This window comes from Hesperophylax consimilis, chromosome 3 (assembly GCF_061612785.1).
Source record: "Hesperophylax consimilis isolate HC1 chromosome 3, BYU_Hcon_1.0, whole genome shotgun sequence".
NCBI classification, from domain to species: domain Eukaryota; kingdom Metazoa; phylum Arthropoda; class Insecta; order Trichoptera; family Limnephilidae; genus Hesperophylax; species Hesperophylax consimilis.
This window is the reverse complement of record NC_142838.1, coordinates 41,989,972-42,012,653: the sequence shown is the minus strand read 5'-3', so window position 1 is coordinate 42,012,653 and position 22,682 is coordinate 41,989,972. Positions and strand designations below refer to the sequence as shown.

The 22,682-nt window shown below is 32.9% G+C and overlaps 1 protein-coding gene across 1 annotated transcript in view; it reads right to left on the bottom strand.

Moving 5' to 3' along the window:
• Nucleotides 1-22,682, bottom strand: part of LOC149425519 (uncharacterized) — a 177,475-nt gene that overhangs the window by 7,841 nt on the left and 146,952 nt on the right. Inside the window, exons 3-4 of the mRNA XM_089651154.1 lie at nucleotides 6,398-6,903; nucleotides 421-689 (exon numbers count right to left, since the gene is read on the bottom strand). Of these exons, the coding sequence (XP_089507280.1) occupies nucleotides 421-689; nucleotides 6,398-6,903 (775 nt within the window). The remainder of the gene's footprint in view (nucleotides 1-420; nucleotides 690-6,397; nucleotides 6,904-22,682) is intronic.

The window sequence follows — 22,682 nt, the reverse complement described above, 5'->3', positions numbered from 1 at the left end:
TAGTAAAAAAAACCGTTTTTTTTATGGGTTGATTTTCTTAAATATTTTATTTATTATACGTCAGATTGTTTATCCAGTTTAACTGCAGAATTCACACACGGATCTTCCCGTGTATTCCTGCGGCGATCGACAGGAGCGCCAAGTAAATCCGTGTGTGTATTCTGTGCCATACAATTCAGTGGCGGTCCGTGACGCTTCAGCGAGCTAGAGAAAAGATTTGCAAAACGTCTGGTTTCTAGGATAAACACATTCGTTGCCTCAAAGTGTCCATATTATCATTACATCTGGGTCATACCGTTGAGATGTTCCGATGATAAACCCCATGAGTTTGTAGCAAGCTGGAGTGAGCCTTGAGAACGTCAGTTTAGAATGCCAAATCGCATTTGTTTCTATTGGGTTTAATTATTGGTGTAAACTAACCGAATTCCCGATGATGATGGATCCCACGGTGATGTGGCTCCCTTCTCCCAGCAGGTCCCCGATAGCGGGCCCGTACAGCGCGCGGAAAGAGGCCTGGGGCGGAGGGTTCGTGTCAGCCTTGCAGCCCTGGAGAGGTGGCTGCTCCAGACCAGCTTTGTCGCGCCCTCTTGCAGCGATCACGGTGCGCTCTGCCGGGCAGCGGACGCACACGTCGCGGTCGTCCTGGTCTTTGGATGTCACTTCTCTGGTGCGGGAAGGGGCGTTCGAATCTGACAAAAGAACATTAGTTTTACAATAATTCCCCATTGGAGAGAGGGGGTGGTGGGCTTGGAATGCGACTAATCGAACTTAAGGCGATGCACTACGTAGTATGCAAAATCATGTGTTTTTGGTTTGAAAATTTGGTCACCTAGAAATTTTTCAGATGCTTTAATTAAATACTGCTAGTAGAATACATCTTGGCCTTTGAAATAATCGAGTATTTTTTAGATAAGTTTTTTTATAAGCCCAGAAAAAATAATGTAAAAGGCCTATGAAAACTGTTTTATAGTTAAAAATCTCGTACTTACAAACCCATTTTCGGTTATGATTTTATTGTATAATGTGGCAAATTAAGTTATTTATAAAATGATCGAACAAAAAATAAATATTTATGCCTGAACATCTACAAAATAAAATAAAAGGCACTTTTTGGCCATGTTTTTTTCTTGCATAAATCAAAAGAGGCGGATGGTGTTAAGCGAGAATTTAAACCTTATCTCCATCTACGTAAGGGGTGTTATTGATAGCGGCTCGATTTAAAATACTACACGACGTAGTGCATCGCCTTAATTATGTATTTATGGATAATGACGTCTTGGATAAGGTGTTGTATTCCCTCATTAGATTTAAGGGTGTGCTATATTAAGTTTAAGAGGTTACAATTATGGCCGTTTTACATGACACCTTTTTTCATCCAGTTTGTGTAATCGGGATGAAAAAATGGACGTGTTCTATTTTGGTAGTTGGTACCGTAAGAGACGTGTATTGGTATTACTGATTTTCGTACATTTTGAAATGGCGGACATTATTTGAAGTCTGCCACTGTTTACGTAAGTATATTACGTGCAAATTTTGCATGTTTATTCAGTTATATATTTAAAATATTAGTAAAAAGACTACAATACACGTCTAATTAATTACTGATTTTGAATGTGTATTACTGTTAGGTATTGTAAATTTCATGTGTATCTTCGATGATTGACATTTTGTTTCAGCCATCTTTCATTGTTTTACGTAACAATATTCAATTATTAATAAGCAATAATTAGAAAATATCTCCCGAGTAAAAATAAATGCCGCCGACGGGAATTGAACCCGTGCCTTCTGATGTCCGGTCAGACGCTCCAGACCACTGAGCCACGTCGGCTTATTTCCAACCCGCCAAATAATTTAATATGTAGGTACTAGTACTTCAATCAACGATTACTTATTTTTATATTTTTTCCACCTGTAAACAACTTTGATTTTGTAGGAAAGGCTTTGTAGTTCTAAATTTCCCACTAGATGGCGTCGAGACATATTTTCCTTTGAAGTATTTTGATTTGTCAAATATTATTATTATTTTTTTAATGATAAACTAATGTAAAAATATTATATTTTTAAATATAAATATTTTTACTTGGGGAGATATTTTCAATTTGTATTGATATCATAGGTGACTAATTATTGCTTATAATAATTTATTATCCTTTGTGCTATGCATAAAAAAATTGTCTTATAAACATTAGTTTATCATAAAAAAATAGTAACACTCTTCGGTGAAAATATTGCATTTTACATTTATAAAAAGCTTAAGGATTAACTTTAATATGTATTTATTACTGATTGTAAATTTCGCGAGGACGATTGATGATTTGACATTTTATTTTGAGGAAATATTACACGAGAACTTTACATACGTAGACGTAACTCATAAAATAAAAAATATCAATGTGTGTTAACATGATATTGTAACATACTTCTTAATTAATTAATAGAAACAGGCTGAATGGTTGATTTATGGAGACAGGGTTGTGAGAGCTGTTGCTTTGGCATTTGCACTGCTGTGTTTTGGTAGTTCCACCTAATATATTATACGAATATCATACCGATCAAGATACGATGATCAGGTAGGTAATAAATTTGTCAAGGCGTAGGTACCTATGCAAATCATTTTGACAAAGGTTCAAAGAGGACCGGGTAGACAAAAACACCGATTGGGTAATGACAAAGCACGTGACAAAGCTCGCAAATGACAGTGATAGATGATTTCATGATTGTGATCTATTGTTATGTTCAAGGTGTTGCCATTTTTTGACGATTTAGTACCGTCTCAAAATATTATTTTTTCTCTAACGGCAATTATCTATATGAAATCGTAAGTATGAAAATCGTGTAAAGCGAAAATATTCGTGTGGGTCCCGATTTGGGGATCGGTATGAAAAAAAGTATGGTGTAAAGCAGTCATTATCCCCTGTCATATCACACTAATCTTAAGGACTTAGACATAATTAGGGTAAGGACTGTAAGAAGACTCTCGTTAGTTACGGAATTATGACATTAACTTAAGCCAAAGATCATCATAATATTATGGTGGTTGTTTTAGCTCCTTTAAAATATGGTATTATTTTTCTATTCGCTCAAGCGATAAGCCAATCTTTGAAATGATCAAACATACTAAGTTCGGTTGTCTGTGATAATTCGTTAATCCTGCGTGAAATCAGGTTCAATGAACTCAAACTTGCTTTGAATTTCAGTGTCATTTTCTAAATTGGAACTGATCATGTGAAGAATTCAGACAACCGATAAAGCAGATATTTTTAACAGAAAATTATTTAAATTGTAATTCAAAACTGATTTTTCAAAAATTCAGACTAATCCGTGATTTTTCACAGGTCTGAGCTTGTCATTAATACGTTTCTTCAAAGTGCGAGCTTCACGTCTGTGAAATGAGACGCCACTGATATAAGGGATTCTCTTCCAAACGCTACTCTTAAGGGTAAACGTAATGTACGTAATAATCTACGCGTTCAATAAAATGAAAATAAAATATACGAAAATGAAATTAAAAAAATGTGAGTAGGTACTTAAATTCATACCTACCTACTTAAATATAAATAAACCTCACAATATTTCATATAACGTTTCTTATTATTATTTCAAATAAGGAATAATAAAATTTGTCCAAAGAAAAGTCACTCTCTCAATAACAATTTATATTTAATAAAGCATCATAATATTAAAAAGTTTTAGTATTAGTATTTAAAAATAATAATAAAGTGGATGCAGCAGATTTTCGAAATCGGAAACGGAACGTACAAATAAATTTACAGACAGATTAAATGCCAAGTCAGCTGCGCTCAGTCAAAATTCATATATTAAATTAATTTAAGGCAGGGGGATATAACTCCGATCGAAAATTGAAACCGAAATATTGTGACGTCATATGTTTGCCTAACTATATCCACCAATGAAAAACTCTGAAAATATATGGAAAAAACTTTCAATGTTTCAATTGGTGTATAGTATAATAAGTATGAGAATCTCCGAATGAGAATTTTAATGTCTAAATATTTTCATATCTATTTTTTTTTAGGTCCAATTTTTTTTCATACAAAAAGCCCGAAGTTATCGATCTTGTGAGTTGTTTATTTATGATTTACGGTACGTTCCTGATTTGAAGATGCTATCAGTATCTCCCTGGTGAAAGAAATATCATTCGGAATCTTGTGGTTCCTTGTTCTATTCGTAGATATTTGGTGAATGTATCTGAATAGTCAGGTAGGTATTTTCTTCAATCTTCCTTCTACATGACTTCTTCCCTTCTCCGCTCCCTTAAACCTCATAACATTCCCCGATTGGGGATGTCGTAGTCCCACTGGCTACGGACAGTTAGGACTTTTGTGCGGTATTCACATAAAAACATCTCACAAAAAATGTAAAAACCATTAAAAGTACCTTTAGACAAAGGGTAACCATAAAGATTCTATTAATTATTATTTATAGAACGCGTTAGGTTTGTTATAATATGAAATGTTTTAACCATAAGTTAGAAAGTTCAAAGATTTTTGTAGTAATTTGATATCCCCTTGTTTACAATGTATTTGTTATGAGTGGAAATTCAATATTTTAGATTACTTTTTTTGTATTTCAATTTCCACCGACCCGGGGCGTAATAAGAAATCATATTTATACGATAATACATTTTGTACCTATACCTACCTACCCTATTAGTTCTGTGAACAGGTAGACCTCGCATCCAAAAAACGTTTGTTTCTAATTTCCCCTTATTTAATAAATGAAAATCAAAATTTCCTCTGAAATCATGAGATTTGTAAGTAGGTACTTAAATACCTCCATACTTCCTTATTATAAACCATATCTTGTGTAACATTTAAAAACAGGAATTATATAATTTGTCCATAGAAATGTCATTAACTCAATTAGAATTCTTTTTTCAAACTTTCTTTAAGGAGGTACCATAATATTGAGAAAAAAATGCAAACAGAATCTCTACTGAATCATTTAAACGGCCACCATCTTGAAACGGAAACGGAACGATCAAATAAATTTACAGGCAGACGAATTAATTTAATTTATGCGTAAATGTTAGTTTATCAAAAATAATAAAATTTAAAAAAAAACTTTGTGGAGACGGTTCATAAATATACTCATATTCGTAGACCATTTTCTAACGAGGTTCCCAGTATATGGTGTTACTTGACAACCTACAATTTTATAAACTAAACACGTTAATAATAATTATGATTTCAGTAGCGTTCGCATTTTTAAGTACCTACCTACATTGCATACGGGAATATATTTTCAACTGCATAAATACCTCGCCTACCCACAAAAATATAATTAGAATTTTGAATAGTTTCACGGAATCCACGATGCAATTCTCCACTAGAGTCGTAAAATAGTGTTGTTAATCCATTGCCGATTGTAACATTTCGCGAGTTGAATTCTAAATTATTATTGGCGCCGGCGTCTATCGATGACGAACGCAATTGTAGAGAAGGAGGACAGCCAAATAATCTGTAAAACATTGCTGAAGATTAGGTGCCTAGTTGACTGTTTTTATACATTGAAAACACAGGTTCCATGATAACTGAACAGGGTGACAATTCAACACACTTTTAAAAAGTGATATAAAGTCATTAGAAACGATGAAAAAAAAAATTTTTTTTAACCTAACCTAACCTAACCTAACCTACTTAACCCAGTTAATAAAGTTTTTGTTTCATTACTGTCCATGACTTTATATAACTTTTTAAAGATGTGATGAATTATTATTAATTATTAATTATTTAATTATTATAATTATTATTATCATTGTGATGATTTATCCGGTCACCGAAAACACGATATTCTTTCATCGAAAACTGACCTCCTTGTTATAGTTAGGTCCAAGGAAACTGGGCACTATTTCGTCATTTGTCACCCCGTTGTTCGACGTTGTGAAGTGGGTACGTAACTACGTTCAGACGTTTTGCAAAAGATAGAAAACAAAAACCCCGTTCTCTTGATAAATATAAATATCCCATTTTTTCTCGAATCGTGACACAAATCAAATAAAAACGCTTCTCAACAAAACACAAAAAAAAATTCACCTTCAAACAAATTCAATGCTCAATAGGTACTGTCTGAAATATCAAGTTCATTAATCAACTACATATATTGCATTACTTGTTGATTGATTGGGTTGATAATGATATTGGTTTGATGATAAATAGCTGATTCAATAGACATCCTTGTAGGTAAAGAATAAACAAGGAGGATCAATATACACTGAGTGCTGTAAGACCATGCGAAGAATGATTTTACACATAATTAAATGGATGGGTAGGTATATCTATATAAATACTTAGACTATTTCATTATACCTGTTCATTTAGAGTTTAGAAAAAAAGGAAACGGCATTATAAAATTTTGTAATATTTATAAATCTCACCTGACAAAGAGTTGTCCATATTTTCGTCAATGGACCACTGCGTTTTCCTGGCAGCAGCATCTGGTCGCACCCTTATGGTGGCTCCTCTCACGCGGATGTTCACTCCATCGGGTGTCCTGGACACATCTGCAGACTTCTTATCACCACTGTCGATATTATTACCAGAGTAAGGTACTCTCGGATTAGCTTGCCTCTGTCGCTTCTCGCTAGCAGTCGAATTCACGAAGACCTTGTTCCTGTAAAAAGCTGCGGGGTCCTCCACGGATTTGTAGATGTTCCTCGCTGGGGGAACGGTTATTATCATCGGGGTGTAGTGGCTGTATGAGATCTCTGGTTCGTTGTATCCGTGCCTCCTTTGGTACGGCCGGGGGTAGTTGTTTGTAGGAGGGTTGCTAGCTCGAGAAAATACGTTCCTGGCCTGATAAGATTGTCTGGATGCTGAGCTCCTGTCTTGTGCAGAAAAATGTGCTTTGTATGTTTCAGCACTGCTGGGAGCCACTTCCAGTCTGAAAAGAACAAAACACGGAGTAATTATAATTAAACAATGGTTTATTATTTCACATTAGCATGTTTTGTAGAGTATAATAACATAATAATATTCCCAATCTGTGCGGATTATCAAAAGTTTTAAAATAAAGCCAGTCTTTACCTGAAAAGGGGCTAAAAATGAGCTAAAATCTTGTAAAGCCTAAGTTGGGATCGAAAATTCACCATCCCGGGGAGCGGGGGAATTCTGAGATAAAAATACCATTAGGTACCTACAATTCTAAAATAACCGGTTCCTAAAGAAATAACTTGTGTAAATGTCAATTTTCGCTGACGAGTTTTGTGTAAAAAAGGAGCTAGATTATCTGAACAATTAGACTAAACCTTTTTTTTGAGCTGACGGCCTTAATTTAGATCTAGCTCTAAAGAATCTGAGTTGCAACACTGCAAAGCGGAGCCAATGAAAATGTGCGTTTACAGTGCATACACAGTAAATTGTGCTGTGTATATATGTACAGGGTGTTAAGGGACTTACTATACCCAGTGATTCCTGACATTATTTGGAAGAAAAAAATGAAAATGAAATCCGGAATCCTATCTTTTTTCATGTTATGTTATTGGACAGTTATGATCAGGGTGAGGGTTTGATCGGTTACCAGGCTGAGTGACCAGTAACGACACGTGGAAGAAATATTTTTTGGTTGGGTTTAAAAAAAAACAAAATAAGTCACCGGATTCCAAAATTTAATTTATTTTTTACTTCAAATAATGTCAGGTATAACTGGTTAAAGTAAGTTAAGTGAACAATACCCTGTACTTGTACATGCGATTTGCGGTAGGTAGTATTATTGGCGAACTTCCGTGCAGCGCTTTCATACTAAATAGCATATTGTACCGAAATTGATTAGTTGTGGTTGCCGTTTGAATTGACAGAATGCATTATTCAGGCAGTCAAAGTTTAAAATTAATAAACCGCCAAGCTTCTGTTTTAAACTGATAAGCATTGTGAATTAATTTGCGACTTTGATAATAATATATTCCCTCTTGTGATATTCTCTCCAGCGAGGGATTATTTATTAAAATGAACGAATAAATCCAGCGACGTTATTAGGGAAACTGCTGAATCTACTCCACATATGGGGTAGATTTTATGTTCTTTTTTTGATTTGATTTTACGTTTTCGAGTAAATCGCGTCCGAAGAATTATTTTGGTCGAAATAAAAAAAAATGTTCGCTACAGTTTTACAGTCAGTTGTTTATTGTATTTTAAAATGCGTAGAACAGAAAGAAAAAAAATCAAACTAAATTCGAAATGTTAAATTCATCAAAAATAATTTTTTGGGTTGTTCTCTATGTGTTTTAGATTTAACCGTTTCCCGTTTGTAACACTAATTTCTAGACACTGTGTACAACACTTTTTATAAAATTCCTTAAAAAACATACACTCGAGGAATCGGCGTAGGGTTGCAAACTTCCGAGTCTAGTCAATTTAAGAGTACCGACACGACACACGATAGTACCTACGCTAGGCATAAGAACCTATGTCAATATCACAAACAAATTATGTAGTAGCAAACTCGCAAATTCAATGTAAGAAATAATTTTTTTAATCATATGTGAAAAAGTTGTAAACATTTCAATGTACCCAATGTAAAAGCCCCATGGGTGCATAACAAAAGTAAACAAATAAATAAAAGGAACTAAATAAATTTGCTGAACCCTAATTTAAAAATTTTAAAAAATTTGTTTTTATTTTTTGTTTATACCTAGTTCTTATAATTTTACTATTAAGTAGTTTCATTAGTTTTGCTATTTATACGTATTTTTCATACATACCTAATTTAGGTAATTTTTTGTAGTACCTACAATCTATAGGCGTCGGGAAAATGAAGTAAAATTTTCCGAGAAAAAAGTCAAAAATAAATTATGTGTTTATGACCCGGTGTATCAGTTGATTTTAAGCTCTTTGGATTTTGGTTGGAATGTCGAACTTAGCCCGGCTTGGAACATAATCCATACATCGTAAGCCTAGATATCAGCAATATTACACGTGTTGTCCATGATTTTAATAGGGGAATATGCTTCTGTTTTCTATGTAAAATCAAATTACTGTCTACGTGAGTGTTATATCTATGCTCTCTACTGTCATCAAGGGATCGAGAGCTTTCAAAATGTTAAATGTTGTAGGCGGGTTTAATTTACGAGTTGAAGTTCCCCCACATCAATCAGCATAATATGCGAGGATAATAATTTTAAAAGTATTTGTTTTGCTGGAGTCAATGCACTATTCGTGAAATTATATCGAAATTACCGCTGAAAACATTGTCCAGACGTTGAAAACTCAATACCTTAACAGAATCTTCTCTATTTTAGATTGATTATCCATTAAAAAAATCAACTTTCGTTGTAATTAATTACTACGTCGTACGTAATTACTCACGTAAACGTCATATTTGACAATTGTTGGTCGGCGTCTAAAAATGGAACTGTTCTGCGGCTTATCATGGCTTGAGCGGCCGATTTAGCCCGCTTAATGCTAAATTGTGATTTTCGATTAATCTTTATAACGAATTGGTTTACATTACAAATACCAAAAAATATGCATCAGATAAATTGAAGCTTTTATTATCGTTTCCCTTGAGTAGAAAATAAATACATATTTTTAACTCAATAAAAAATATAAATATAAACTATCAAAAAGTGTATTTCTTAGTTTAAATTTATTTACTTAAAAAATACAATATTATGGCTAAGATTAACTCTGACAGTTTCGCTTGATTAACTTTTTTGCGTTCTTATAAAATTATTTACAAAATAAATAAAAACCACTTTGGTGCTTGAAATCGAGCGTTTCTCTATTACCTATATTCGCGACGATATAAGGCATTCCAAGAATATACACATTTTTGACTTGTAGCTTTCCCTTAAATTGGAGCAACTAATTTACCGGGCCTAAATTGTAAATTATGGCAAATTATTGTAATTATATTTGCTCAATTCTGATGATACAGATCAAACATTTTTAAGAACAAAATGAATAATCAATTTCATTTGTGTGACTGAGGCCTGTAGTAAGGTTTTAAGTGAATTGGCGACACACATTTCTAGTGGAAAGCATTTTGCATCAGTGTTCTCCGATGATTAGCAACTGTAATATTGGAATCTGCCGCTAAAAAAACGTAAAAATAATCCAAGATTTTTTTCAATCAAAATTATAAATGGATCCATCGAAATAAATGGGTAGGCGGCTACTTGACATTCTTTGTGGCTCGATATAAATGTAACCACCATTAGTGTGATTTGTGAGCAATTACATTACGTCACGGAGATTGCAAATCGCATTGGAAAAGTATTCAAAACTCGTTGCCATGAGGGGCTATTTTAAAGTGCAGATTCATCGGCAAGAAGAATAATTCTTTGTCGGCTTTGGTCACATCGAATGTTATGTCAGTGATAATAATAAAATTATGTTGATATTTTAAAAAACTTCATTCAATTTTATTGAAGAAGAATAATAAATCTAAATGAAACGTGAAACAGAACAAGACACGGAAAATAAAAAAAACTAACGGTCTCAACTGGGAATCGAACCTAGTATCTCTGTCTGGAAAACGCTTCTAACCACTCGTCCATTGGTACCTAATTATGATACGTTATTTTTGTCGATAAATAAAAATCGAATATGTTTATCCGAGACACTATCTAAATTAAAATACAATTCTTTAGAACTTTGTAATCATTCAAAAAAATAGCTGCCAAAAATATGGGAAAAATTAGTTGCAATATAATATTGTTAATTCTGTATTTGAAATATAAGATCGACAAATATGACGTATAATAATTATGTCCCCATGATCGAGTGGTTAGAGGCGTTTTCCGGTAAGACAAAGATCCTGGGTTCGATTCCCAGTTGAGACCGTTAGCTTTTTTATTTTTCTTTGTCTTGTTCTGTTTCATATTCAATGATATATTACATTGATGGTTATAACCTTCAAAAGTTATTAAAATAAAAAAGGTTTGTTAAAAGTACATATTATTTAGTACCTTTATGTTTTATTGCTGCCATTAGGAATCAATGTTTTGTAGTAGAAATTTCGTCAATTTTGAAATTATATTTTTGCTTTATGTGGTTTATTGTGTTAAGAAATTCTATGAACAATAGAACTCACGTCCAAAAAAAGCATTTTTCTATTTTTCACAACCAAATTTTCCTCAGAAATCATAATATTTGTAAGTAAGTACCATAAATTTACTTGATTAAATTTTGTTCGAAAATTTAAAATAACGAATCATACAATTTTGTCCAAAGAAACGTCACTATCTTAATAACAATTTTTTTTTCAAAATTTCTTAAACCTCTATATTGAAAAAAAATTTGAATGAGAAAGTCAAAATAAACATGAAGATTTCACATTTGAAAAAGGAATATTTACTAAACAGAATGTAAAAATAAATTTACAGACAGAGGAATTGCAAAACGGTCGAATCAAAATAAGAATTTGCTTCGCTCAGTCAAAAAAGCTTTTTTACTTATTTAAATTAAACCAATGAAGGAGTTATTGAAACTAGTGAGAAACCTACGCTTTTGACCACTTGGTTGCAAACCAATTTCAAAGCTTAAAATCCACAAATAAATCAGCAGGAACCATGCTTTAAACACCAATCGGAAAAGCTCATGTCTTTGATATTGCGTGTTAGTATGATTCAAGTTAGTATTATTAGTCTATAGATGGCTGAAAGAATAAATTGTATGAATAATTTATAGTATTGTGAATGGATCGTCATTTGGGTCATCCATAAAAAGTGCATTACGACAATCGGCACAAATAACAAAGCGAAGAATAAATTATAAATAATTTATAAAATGTCACGTGCATTTAACGATATCAATATTATGATTCGCTACCGCAGTTGGAATGATGACAATCAATTGATCACTCCAATAAGGAAAATGCTAAAAAGGACAAATCAATCAATTTTAAATTATTAACAATTATTTTACAAGCAATAATTATTAGCCTGAAACACTCATCCACATTGAAAAATCTCCTGATAAAAGATACATGACGCCAAGGCTAATAATTATTGCTTGTAAAATAATTGTTAACCTTTGTGCTATGCATAAAAAATCTTGTCTTAAACATTAGTTTACCAAAAAAAAATAATAAATTATTAACATTTGTACCATGTTATGGAGTTAGAGGAGGGACTAAATTGGCAATTTTTTATTTTTCGGAATAACTTTATTGAGTAAAACCTCAAATTGTAATATTTAAATATTGAAGACAATATTAGTGATTTCTAAACGAAAATCTGAAACAGAAAAATCAGAAAAGGAAACGGTCACATCTGGGACTCGGTCCCAGATGTTCCCAGATGGTCCCAGATGTGAATATTTAAATTGGCAATGTTTTTTTCTTCTTATTTCGCTGTCAAATTAGGATGTGTAAGTTTTTGTTTTAATGATAAAGAATAAAAAATTAAAAAATCGAAAATAAACGCATCGATTATTTTTCTATAGGTTTACATGCATTGAAAAACTATGGAAAGCGCTGATAATTCCAGTAATGCATTTAATAGTCCAAAATTGCTTGATTTGATAAGATTTCGGATTCCACTACGTAATACTTGAAGTCGTGATTTATTTTAGTGCACTCAAGTTCTGGGACTAACTACTAATGTGTTCCTTATTGCCCAAAATACTTTTGGAGAGAAATAATTATACCGAGTCAGTGGACATATTTACTTTATCACTAAACAAATACAAAAGAATGTTACTGAGGCAGTTCAGTTACATATAATAATGTACGTTTTTAGTATTTCTCTGTAAAAGCCCCTAAAAGTTAATAAATAAAATTTAAAAAAAACTCTCGAGGACAATATAGTCCACTTGTAGAAATGTGTCATAGTGAAAGAAACGACGATGGGCAAATATTAAAGACTGTTACTGGTACTGTTGACTGCAGTTTACTTATGCATAATAAGTATGTATTATATTAATATATAAGTTTTACTGTTTATATGTAAAGCCCCTAAAATCTATCTATCTATCTTCAAAAGTTCGTTTGTTCAAAATCTCGAAGTCTCGGAAAGTTCTTCACTGATTGCATTGAAATAACGTTCAATTCGAATACGCTTGTGTTTTTATATTTTATATAGATTTCACCTGTAACAGGTAAAAACATGTTTTCGAAGTGAAACTTCTTTACGCGCGTTATGCAATTTCGAGGATCGGAGTAAAACCAACTCATGACCGTCATGAAAAACCGTGATCATTTCGCTATAGGAGCCTAGCCAATATTATATACCTAGTTTAGGTCACTCTCCAAACTCAGCTTCGCGGTCTAGAGGCAGAGCGCCCGATTGTCGTCGTGAAGAACCGAGGTTCGATCCCCGCTTTAACTATTTTTTTTTTTTTGTGATTTTTTTAATAAAATTTTTTTTAAAGTGATAAAATGCTCTCGTGCTGCGACTTTTCTTTTTGTGATTTTTTTAATACGAGGCAAAGTGATAAAATTAATGCTCTCGTGCTGCGACTTTTAGATATTTTGACTATATGATATTTTGGTCGAATACGTAATAACCGCGGTCTAGAGGCAGAGCGTTCGACACTCGTTATGCAGGACCCGGGTTCGAATCCCATATTTTTAAAACTTTTAATTTTTTTATCAACGATTTGTAATAATGTAGTATAAAATAACATTAATTTGTTAATTTACCTTTACTTTACTTTACGGTACCTTTATGATATTTTGGTCGAAATATAGCTTACAAATCGAGCCGGTAGAGTCGCTCGGTATTTTGATTAATTATTTTTATTTTGAATCATTAAAATTACTAATCAAAGCCGATTACGCCGCGTCGCGCGAAATATCTCTCCTCGCGGTCTAGAGGCAGAGCGTTCGACACTCGTTATGCAGGACCCGGGTTCGAATCCCATATTTTTATAACTTTTAATTTTTTTTATCACATGCTACTTATAAATATGTCAATAGACAGAAAAAAAAGAGAGAATGAAATGAAAAGAGAGAGAGAAGAATACTAAAAGTTTCACTTCCGTCGTGCGTAGGCTTGCCACACACTGTATTTTTTTTTTAAACAGCGCCATTTATTGGACGTTAAAGCAAAACGCGCTATTTTTTCTTTATCTGTACAGAGACACAGTAACGCGGGGCGGGGCACAGCTAGTAAATTGATAAATACATGTATTAATTATATGTTTTATTTTAGTTATTTGTACATACAAGTTTTCTTACATACATTACATTAATGTTGTTCTTAAAATCAATTTTGAAATTTTCAAATGGTGTATCCCAGTACCTTATTTCATCCCTCTGTAGAATAATAAACTGTTTTTCGTATTGCCTTTGTCCTTTTTTGGTAGTCTGATGTCATTGCATGTCCTTGGAAATTAAAATAATATCTACAATGGCACGTCTCCCGACTGGTTAAGGAACCTAATTGAAAAAAACTATTATTAACTGTTTTAGTAATACTATTTCGATGACCCGAATAGGCCAGACGGCCATTAATTATTTAAAAATGGAAGGGAATTTTTATTCAAAATGAATTTCATGTTTCGAAGGTTACGTATCCATTGGCAGTTAATAATTGGTTGTCTGGGTTTTGTCTACATTCCTATCTTCATGGATCTTGAATGACAAATTACATTCCTGATTTTGTTCTGCTTTTCTTTTTCACGGCGAAGACGTTCACCTATCCGTGAAATATCTATTCGTACTGAGAAGAAAAATGACAATTGCTAATTTATTAAGGATCTCTTCAAATTATTGGTAATTTCGGTTAAAAAACAGGATTGCAGGCCTCACGAATGAATAGGGAATTCTCGTGCATTTTGTAAATAATTTATTTCAATAAAGATAATTATTTTATTATGTACCTCTTTTTTTTCTTTTTTTTTAAAATGCATTTTCAATTTTATGTAGTTGTTTTAAAAATTGCGTGCTATTTTGGCTCTGAAAACGGTCATGCGCCATTTTGACCGCTACGTCACAAGTGCTACGTCACACCTTTGCCGCCGCCGCTGCCATCGGTTTGCAGGATCTACTCGGGCCGGTCAACAGTGACGTCATCGTTCGCCCTTGAACGCTTGATCAATCACCGGGCGTTTTTAGCTGCATTGAAATATTTCGTTCGCGCCTGTTTTTAAAGTCATTATAACTTTAATAAATGATTTTTGAAAATTATAAAAACTATGTATTCTTGTGTCTGAAGTGTTTCTACATGTGAATAATTAATAATAAGTGATTTTTTGGTGTGAAGAGAATTCCCTATTGAGGTCAAACGGAATGTACGTTATAATCTACACGTTCATGGATGACGTTAATTTAATTATTTAATGAAAATACAGTTTTTGCAAGAAATGGTTTAATAGGCAATATAAACATTAATTTCTTTTATTTTTTTACATTCACCTCACACAGGAGGCCCGGAGGAAAATAATTTCCCACAGGGTTTATGTTATCTGTGGGGATGCTGTGTGGAGGGTCTTTTTAAAGAGAATAAGTTCTGGGAAGGAACAGTATGAGGGATAAGTAAGAATCTAGGGATCAGTATGTCCTAAAGTGACGTATAAATATATATTTTAAGATGGGTCGAAAGACCAGTTGGAGAGGTCAAACGGTCTCCCAAAACCAGCCTCTCCTGATCTGGCACAGCATGCAGGTGATGGGCTGGCGCATCCTGAACACACCTCACCCGATGAACCCTTGCACCCCTGCTAAATCACCAAACCCAGTGAACCACTTGGGGTGACCTATGAAAGAGGTGTTGGTTATCCAATAAATGGTTCCCGGGACGACGGTATAAAAAACCCGCCTCCCAAATTAAATAAATATTTTATCCGTATAAAAACTCAATTCTTTCACAAATGGCATAGAAGTACAATATAGTATCGGTGATTCAATCCATTGAATTGTATTGTAACGATATTGGAACACCGAAATGAACACATGAAAATGAACACCGAATATTTAATAAATAACGATTTTTCTCCCTAGATCAGAAAAAAAATTTCAATGAAAGATGAAAATTAATACTATGCTTCGAATTTTAATTCATATATTATTTATTTTTTATGGCTTCTTTCAAATATGAAAAGCCTTTTTTCGAAGAATTTTCAGTATTGAATAACAGTAATTGAAATATTAGTTAACATAAATATTTTATTATTTTACCAAAAATATGGTTCCTTGCCATATTTTCTGAGATTTGAAATGATTTTTCAAAGCGCATACCAACGATGTATCCACCAAAAGGACTTGAAAGTTTTACTGCACTCACTTAATGAACATTATGACTTGGTACATCGCGAACTTAATACGATTATAACATATCTTAAATGAAGGGAAAAGTTCATAAGTCAAGGAAATTAGTTGTTCACGAGAGCGAAATTAAGCTTGACCTGTCTCTGCAAAACATATAACCTGTCCTTAAAACATGTAACCTGTCCTTAAAACACGTAAACTGTCCTTAAAACATATACCCTGTCCTTAAAACATGTACCATGTCCTTAAAGCATGTAACTTGTCCTTAAAACATGTAACTTGTCCTTAAAACATGTACCCTGTCTTTAAAACATGTAACCTATCCTTAAAAAATGTACCCTGTCCTTAAAACATGTAACCTGTCTTTAAAACATGTACCCTGTCCTTAAACCATGTAACATATCCTTAAAACATGTAACCCGCCTTTAAAATATTTCCAATAATTACAGAATTTGTTCACAATTTATTATTATTATTTTAATTTTATTACCTTCTGTATTTTAACATAATTATTATGTTACTTAAGTTGTTAGGATCATTAAACATACACGTTTTTTTAAGGAATATGTGTTTTGGCTTGATATTCAAAATATCTGTTAATCTTAATATATAAAAATTCGGCCTGCGTATGTTTGCGCTCCCAAAACTCGATATCACTGAAAATATCAAAGTTTGTTCTTATTAGTGCCAGGAGTGCTTAGGGAGCGGTTTGAATGGTAGATCTAGTCGGGGACGCCCGAGGAAGACTTATAGCATTAACTCTGCACAGGAATAAAATTATGAAAAACAATTATGTTAAAAAAAAAAAATTTGAAAAATGAGATGCAGTTTTTTTTAATAGTAACAATGTTGTATACAGTAGTGAATAGTGGAAGAAATTGGATACGTCCGAGAAAGACATTAGCAATAGCGAAGCATTGCGTGGTCTTCTAGTATTGATATATAAATTATGAAATAATATTATTACTATATAAATTATTAATACAAAATGATGTACATACTTCGATGTTCATTTTTGTGGAATCAAGATCTAGTTTTAATATTTAATACTTTGTTGAAAAATTGTTTTTGTTTTGATGTCATTAGTGGACTTACGACCTTTGGATCAGTCTACGGTAGCAACATTTTTATCAGACATAATTAGAATGTATGACTAATACCATTCTGTCCTATGTTTGTAGACTAATGACTTTTTAATCATAAATACATTAATTAGGTACCTACCAAACATTTGTACCTGGAACAAAAGGTGTGTGAAAAAATCGGCTTCGCGAGAATATACCATAACATAAAGCTAGAATATTAACGACGTAAGTGAAGCAGTCGTGCGCAAAAATATGCGACGCGCGGCTTTAGTGTACTGGACAGACCTGCGGTTGAGTTTGCCAAATCAAATCTCTAAAATAAAGTGAAAATTTTAAGAGGAAGCTACAAGCCAAAAATTTGTATATTTTTGGTATACCTTATATCGTAGTTAATAGGCATTAAAATCGCTTGACAAACGGAGTCTAGAAACGTTCGATTTCAAGCCAAAAACTGTTTTTTTTATTTATTTTGTGAATCATTTTGTAAGAAAGTAAAAAAGTTTATCAAGTGAAACTGTCAAAGATAATCTTAGCTATAATACTGTATTTAAAAAAAGTTTTTTTCTTTATGCGTTCATACATTTCTATTGAAAAAATATTTATTTTAGTTGTTTGCATTTATATTGTTTATTGAGTAATCTATTTTTTTAAATATTGAAGACAATATTAGTGATTTTTAAACGAAAATCTGAAACAGAAAAATCAGAAAAGGAAACGGTCACATCTGGGACTCGAACCCAGGACCCTTGTCTTTCCGGGACAATGCTCTACCAGAATCTTGCGATCATACATAAAGATAGTTGCCAATAAAAATGTGCGGTGAAACAATGAAGACAATGTTGGTAGTTCTTATTCGAAGTATGATACAGTTAAAAGTGACCGAGTAGGATAGGGTCCCATTAGCGCAGTTGGTAGAGCATTGTCCCGGAAAGACAAGGGTCCTGGGTTCGAGTCCCAGGTGTGACCGTTTCCTTTTCTGATTTTTCTGTTTCAGATTTTCGTTTAAAAATCACTAATATTGTCTTCAATATTTAAATATTACAATTTGAGGTTTTACTCAATTAAGTTATTCCGAAAAATTAATAAATCTATTTTTTTATTCGTATTTTTCTCGGGCGAAGCAATAGAAAAACCTTCAATTTATCTAAGGCATATTTTGTGGTATTCATAATGTACACCAATTCGTTATAAAGATTAATCAAAATAGTTATTTGGCATTAAGCTTCGCCTTAACGACATAGGTGATGATTAAGTCGTGTAAAACAATATTTGGCACGAGGCCCGGCGTATTGGACCGACCCACGGTCGACTTTGCCCTAACAGGACTGGAAAATCGATGTTGTCGTTGGGTTTATTTAAATTAATTCTGATAAACGTATTATTAAAATCTGAAATGTTTCTAGAGGGATTTCTCGGGAAGATACTAATTCATCATCTAGAAAAATAAAATCTTATGTTTATCGCTAATTTTATAGTAGAAAAACGTTTTATAAAATGTTCAGACCATTTTACATAAAACATTTTAATGGTAAGGTCCTGTTTTTATTAATCTCAAATATAAATAACTTACATCCGTAAAGATCACATTAGAAACATTTGAGATTTTAGTAATACGTTTATCAGAAATAATTAAAATGCGAGCTTCGAACGAACCCCAGCTATTAGATTCTTATGTAGCCTTAAGTCATTTTGGCTATTTTCTGACTTAAGAGCTTTTCCCCGCCCATGAACGACATTACTACGTAATATAATAATGTTACACGAGAATTTAATGCACTGAACGTCGCGCCTTTTTATCACAACGCTTATGTTTCGCTGGGAACCAAAATTACGTTGACCACGTTATTCACAGCAAAGACACTTTAAATATTAATATTTCCCCTTTCGGAATTAAACATAAACAAAACATGTATTAATTCTCACTACATACGTGCTTTGTTTCCAGTTATATCCAATGATAGCTTTTCTATATTAAAAAAGTAAAAGCCGTAATTAAAAGAAATAAAAGATATGACATGGTAACGTGCCAACTGTCGCCGAGCTAAAGCAAAATGCATGGACCATCAAAGCTGCAGAGCAAATGAAAGTTACGTGTTTGGTGTGTAGGTAGAAATGAAGGCGGGGTGCCTCTCTACGATTTTGGCAACATTCGTGCTTATTTCCCTTGTTTCTCTATGAAGTGATCGAATGTAGGTTTGTCGTACTGAAGAATAGACAGTACACACACACTTTCAAGTTGTAAAAATGCTTTCCATTTAAATTTAAATGGAAACTTTTGACTATTATATCGAAACAGCCAATCAAAATTGCGTCATTACACTGTCTGCGTATCTAGCAAGGTAGATCGATAAAACCTTATATCAATACTATACTGATGAAATCCGTCATCTATGGTCAGTTAGCGATATTTGCGATCACGGTCAGAATATAATTCCGACAGCCGGTAGACAAAAGCCGCTGTTTTTAGATAGCTATCAGTTTGATCGTGCTAGACCCCTGACATCGTATTCCCCATTTAATTTGATTTTGAATTTGTAGATACCTACAGACTGAATTTCTGAATTTGAATTGAAGCAGAGAATGGTCTGACTTTAGGAACAAGAAAAAAATATTGTTTTCTTTACCCTACGGTTTATTGAAACTGAAATATTCCCGCAAGTTGAAAGCTGAAGTTTGGTGTTTGGAGAGGTTTGTTTTAATCACATGCGGCTGTCATCGATGATGATGTCACGCGATGACATAATGCACCCAAGGGAATCTCGATGACCGAATGCATCCGTATTGCGATGCATTGTCGCTGCTGCACTTTGCACATTGCATTACAAAGGGCGATAATTGATTCATCCTTGGGTAATCGGGAGTGTTATTATTGTGGTGGCGCCAATGGTTAACAGGTAGGGACTCCATATACTCGCATGTCATCATTGTGTATGCATCAGTGTGTGGTCATGTGGTACGTAGATAAATATTGCAATAAAAAATAGTACAATACACTTATAGAGATTGGTTTTATGCTCAGAATCACAACAAATAAAATATATTTAAACCCTCAGACCTGTGGTATATTGAAAGTTATATTTCTGAGAGTTTGTGTGAATTTCCTCTTTCTCAACCAAATCCAAATTAATAGGTAATTTCTGAATGTATCCAAAAACTAAAAACTGATTTGAAAGGTGATGAAATAAGCTTTCAAATTTTGTGATTGGAAATAAACATATAACCCGCACCTTCTGATGTCCGGTCAGGTGCTCTGATACACTGAGCTACTTCGGCTTATTACCAACACGCCAATTACCAATACAGTTATGTTTATAGATGGAAAAAAATATAATAATCAGTAATTGTTTATTGAAGTATTAGTACATATTGAATTATTTGGCGTGTTGGAAATAAGCCGACGTAGCTTAGTTGTGCAAAGCACCTGACCGGACATCAGAAGGTGCGGGTTCAATTCCCGTCGACGGCATTTATTTTTACTCGGTAGATATTTTCCATTTGTACAGATATTTCAGGCCACTAATATTGCTTAAAATAATTTTTTATAAAATATTCAAATCAAAAAAAAAAGTTTTAGAATTGGCTTACCCAACATTTTTTCATCTAAATACTGACGCAAAATTACTGATAACGATATAAAAAATATTTTTATAAGAAAAATGTACTAAAACATTATTGTCACCTCACTTTTAGTCGTTGTTTATAAAAATAATTAATAAAAAAATCACAAAGTTTCATGAATTTATCTAAAATTGCGGTCGGATCCTTTGGTATCGTAGAGATGTAAATTATTATATTAAATTATTCTGTGGTTAACTTTTGTATTCGAATATAAAGCTTGGTGTTTTCACTTTCTAAAAACGTTTAGTTCATACTGAGGAATTAAAACAAAATATATTCCTATTATTTATAGGCGATACATATAATTAACAATGATAGAATATTATATTTAGATTTCCTTTTAAATTTAAATATGTTATGTATGAAATCATTTAGATAAGGCCAACTGAATATCCATTTTCTGCGCGCACTCACAGCAGAGTGGTAAATACTTTCAGTATCGCTCTGGTAAAAGACCGACATTCAGAATTGTTGCTTGAAATGGCTTTAGGCATGTTTTGTGGCCATATCTGGATTTCCAAATTCTTCCCAACCTTCTTTATTCCTTCTTTTTCCCTACTCTCTTTAGCCTCACAACGTACCACAGTTGGGACAGTGATATTCACATTTAAAAAAAACTCTTTATGCCTTCACTAAAAAAACTCCTTATGACTTCATTAAAAATTCCTTATGACTTCATTAAAAATTCCGTATGCCTTCATTAAAAACTCCTAATAGATTAATTAAAAACTCCTTAGGCTTCATTAAAAACTCCTAATGGCTTCATGAAAAACTCCTTATTACTTCATTAAAATTCCTTATGGATTAATTAAAAACTCCTTAGGCTTCATTAAAAACTCCTTATGGCTTCATTGAAAACTCATTGTTGCTTCATTAAAAACTCCTTATGGATTCATTAAAAACTCCTTACACTTCATTAAAAACTCCTTATGGCTTTATTAAAAACTCATTATTGCTTCATTAAAAATCCTTATGGATTCATTAAAACTCCTTAGGCTTCATTAAAAACTCCTTATGGCTCCATTAAAAACTCATTATTGCTTCATTAAAAACTCCTTACGGATTCATTAAAAACTCCATAGGCTTCATTAAAAAACTCCTTATGGCTTGATTAAAAACTCCTTATTGCTTCAATAAAAACTCCTTATGGATTCATTAAAAACTCCTTAGGCTTTATTAAAAACTTCTTATGGCTTCATTAAAAAAACTCCTTATGGCTTCATTAAAAATGATCGTGTTCGTTGTATAATGTTCCGTCTTGACATGTTTTTTTGGTAGTTTAACCATTTAGGTGCGGTATGCCGATATATCTCTTATACTTTATGTCTCTTGATTGCGGCGCTAGTGTTATAATTCCAACTCTTACTATAAATCAAACGCCATTAGCGACAACCTGCGTGCATTCATACGTTTCCAAACAAACACATTGTTGTATAAAATTCTATGTAAGTAAACCCATAGTCGAATTCTTTCGCGATTTTTTGTGTCTCGTACTTAAAACTACGAAAATTCCCACGAATCCGGAATACTAGAATAGTATTTAAACAGGAACAAACTGTTCCTCCTATTTCACTCTCACTTATAACGAAATAAACACACTGTTAAAAGTTTAATTAATTGTTATATTTGTAGTTTAATATAAAATTATTAAAAGTGAAGTTCCACCATCACCCAAGACTCAAGACATTTATAATCGACATCTCTCGATTTAAATATCACCATATCTACAGATACAATCATGATCACCTTTATCTCAATTATAATTCACCTGCTGAGAAGAGAACATCTTGAAAATTGCTTGCAGTGCGC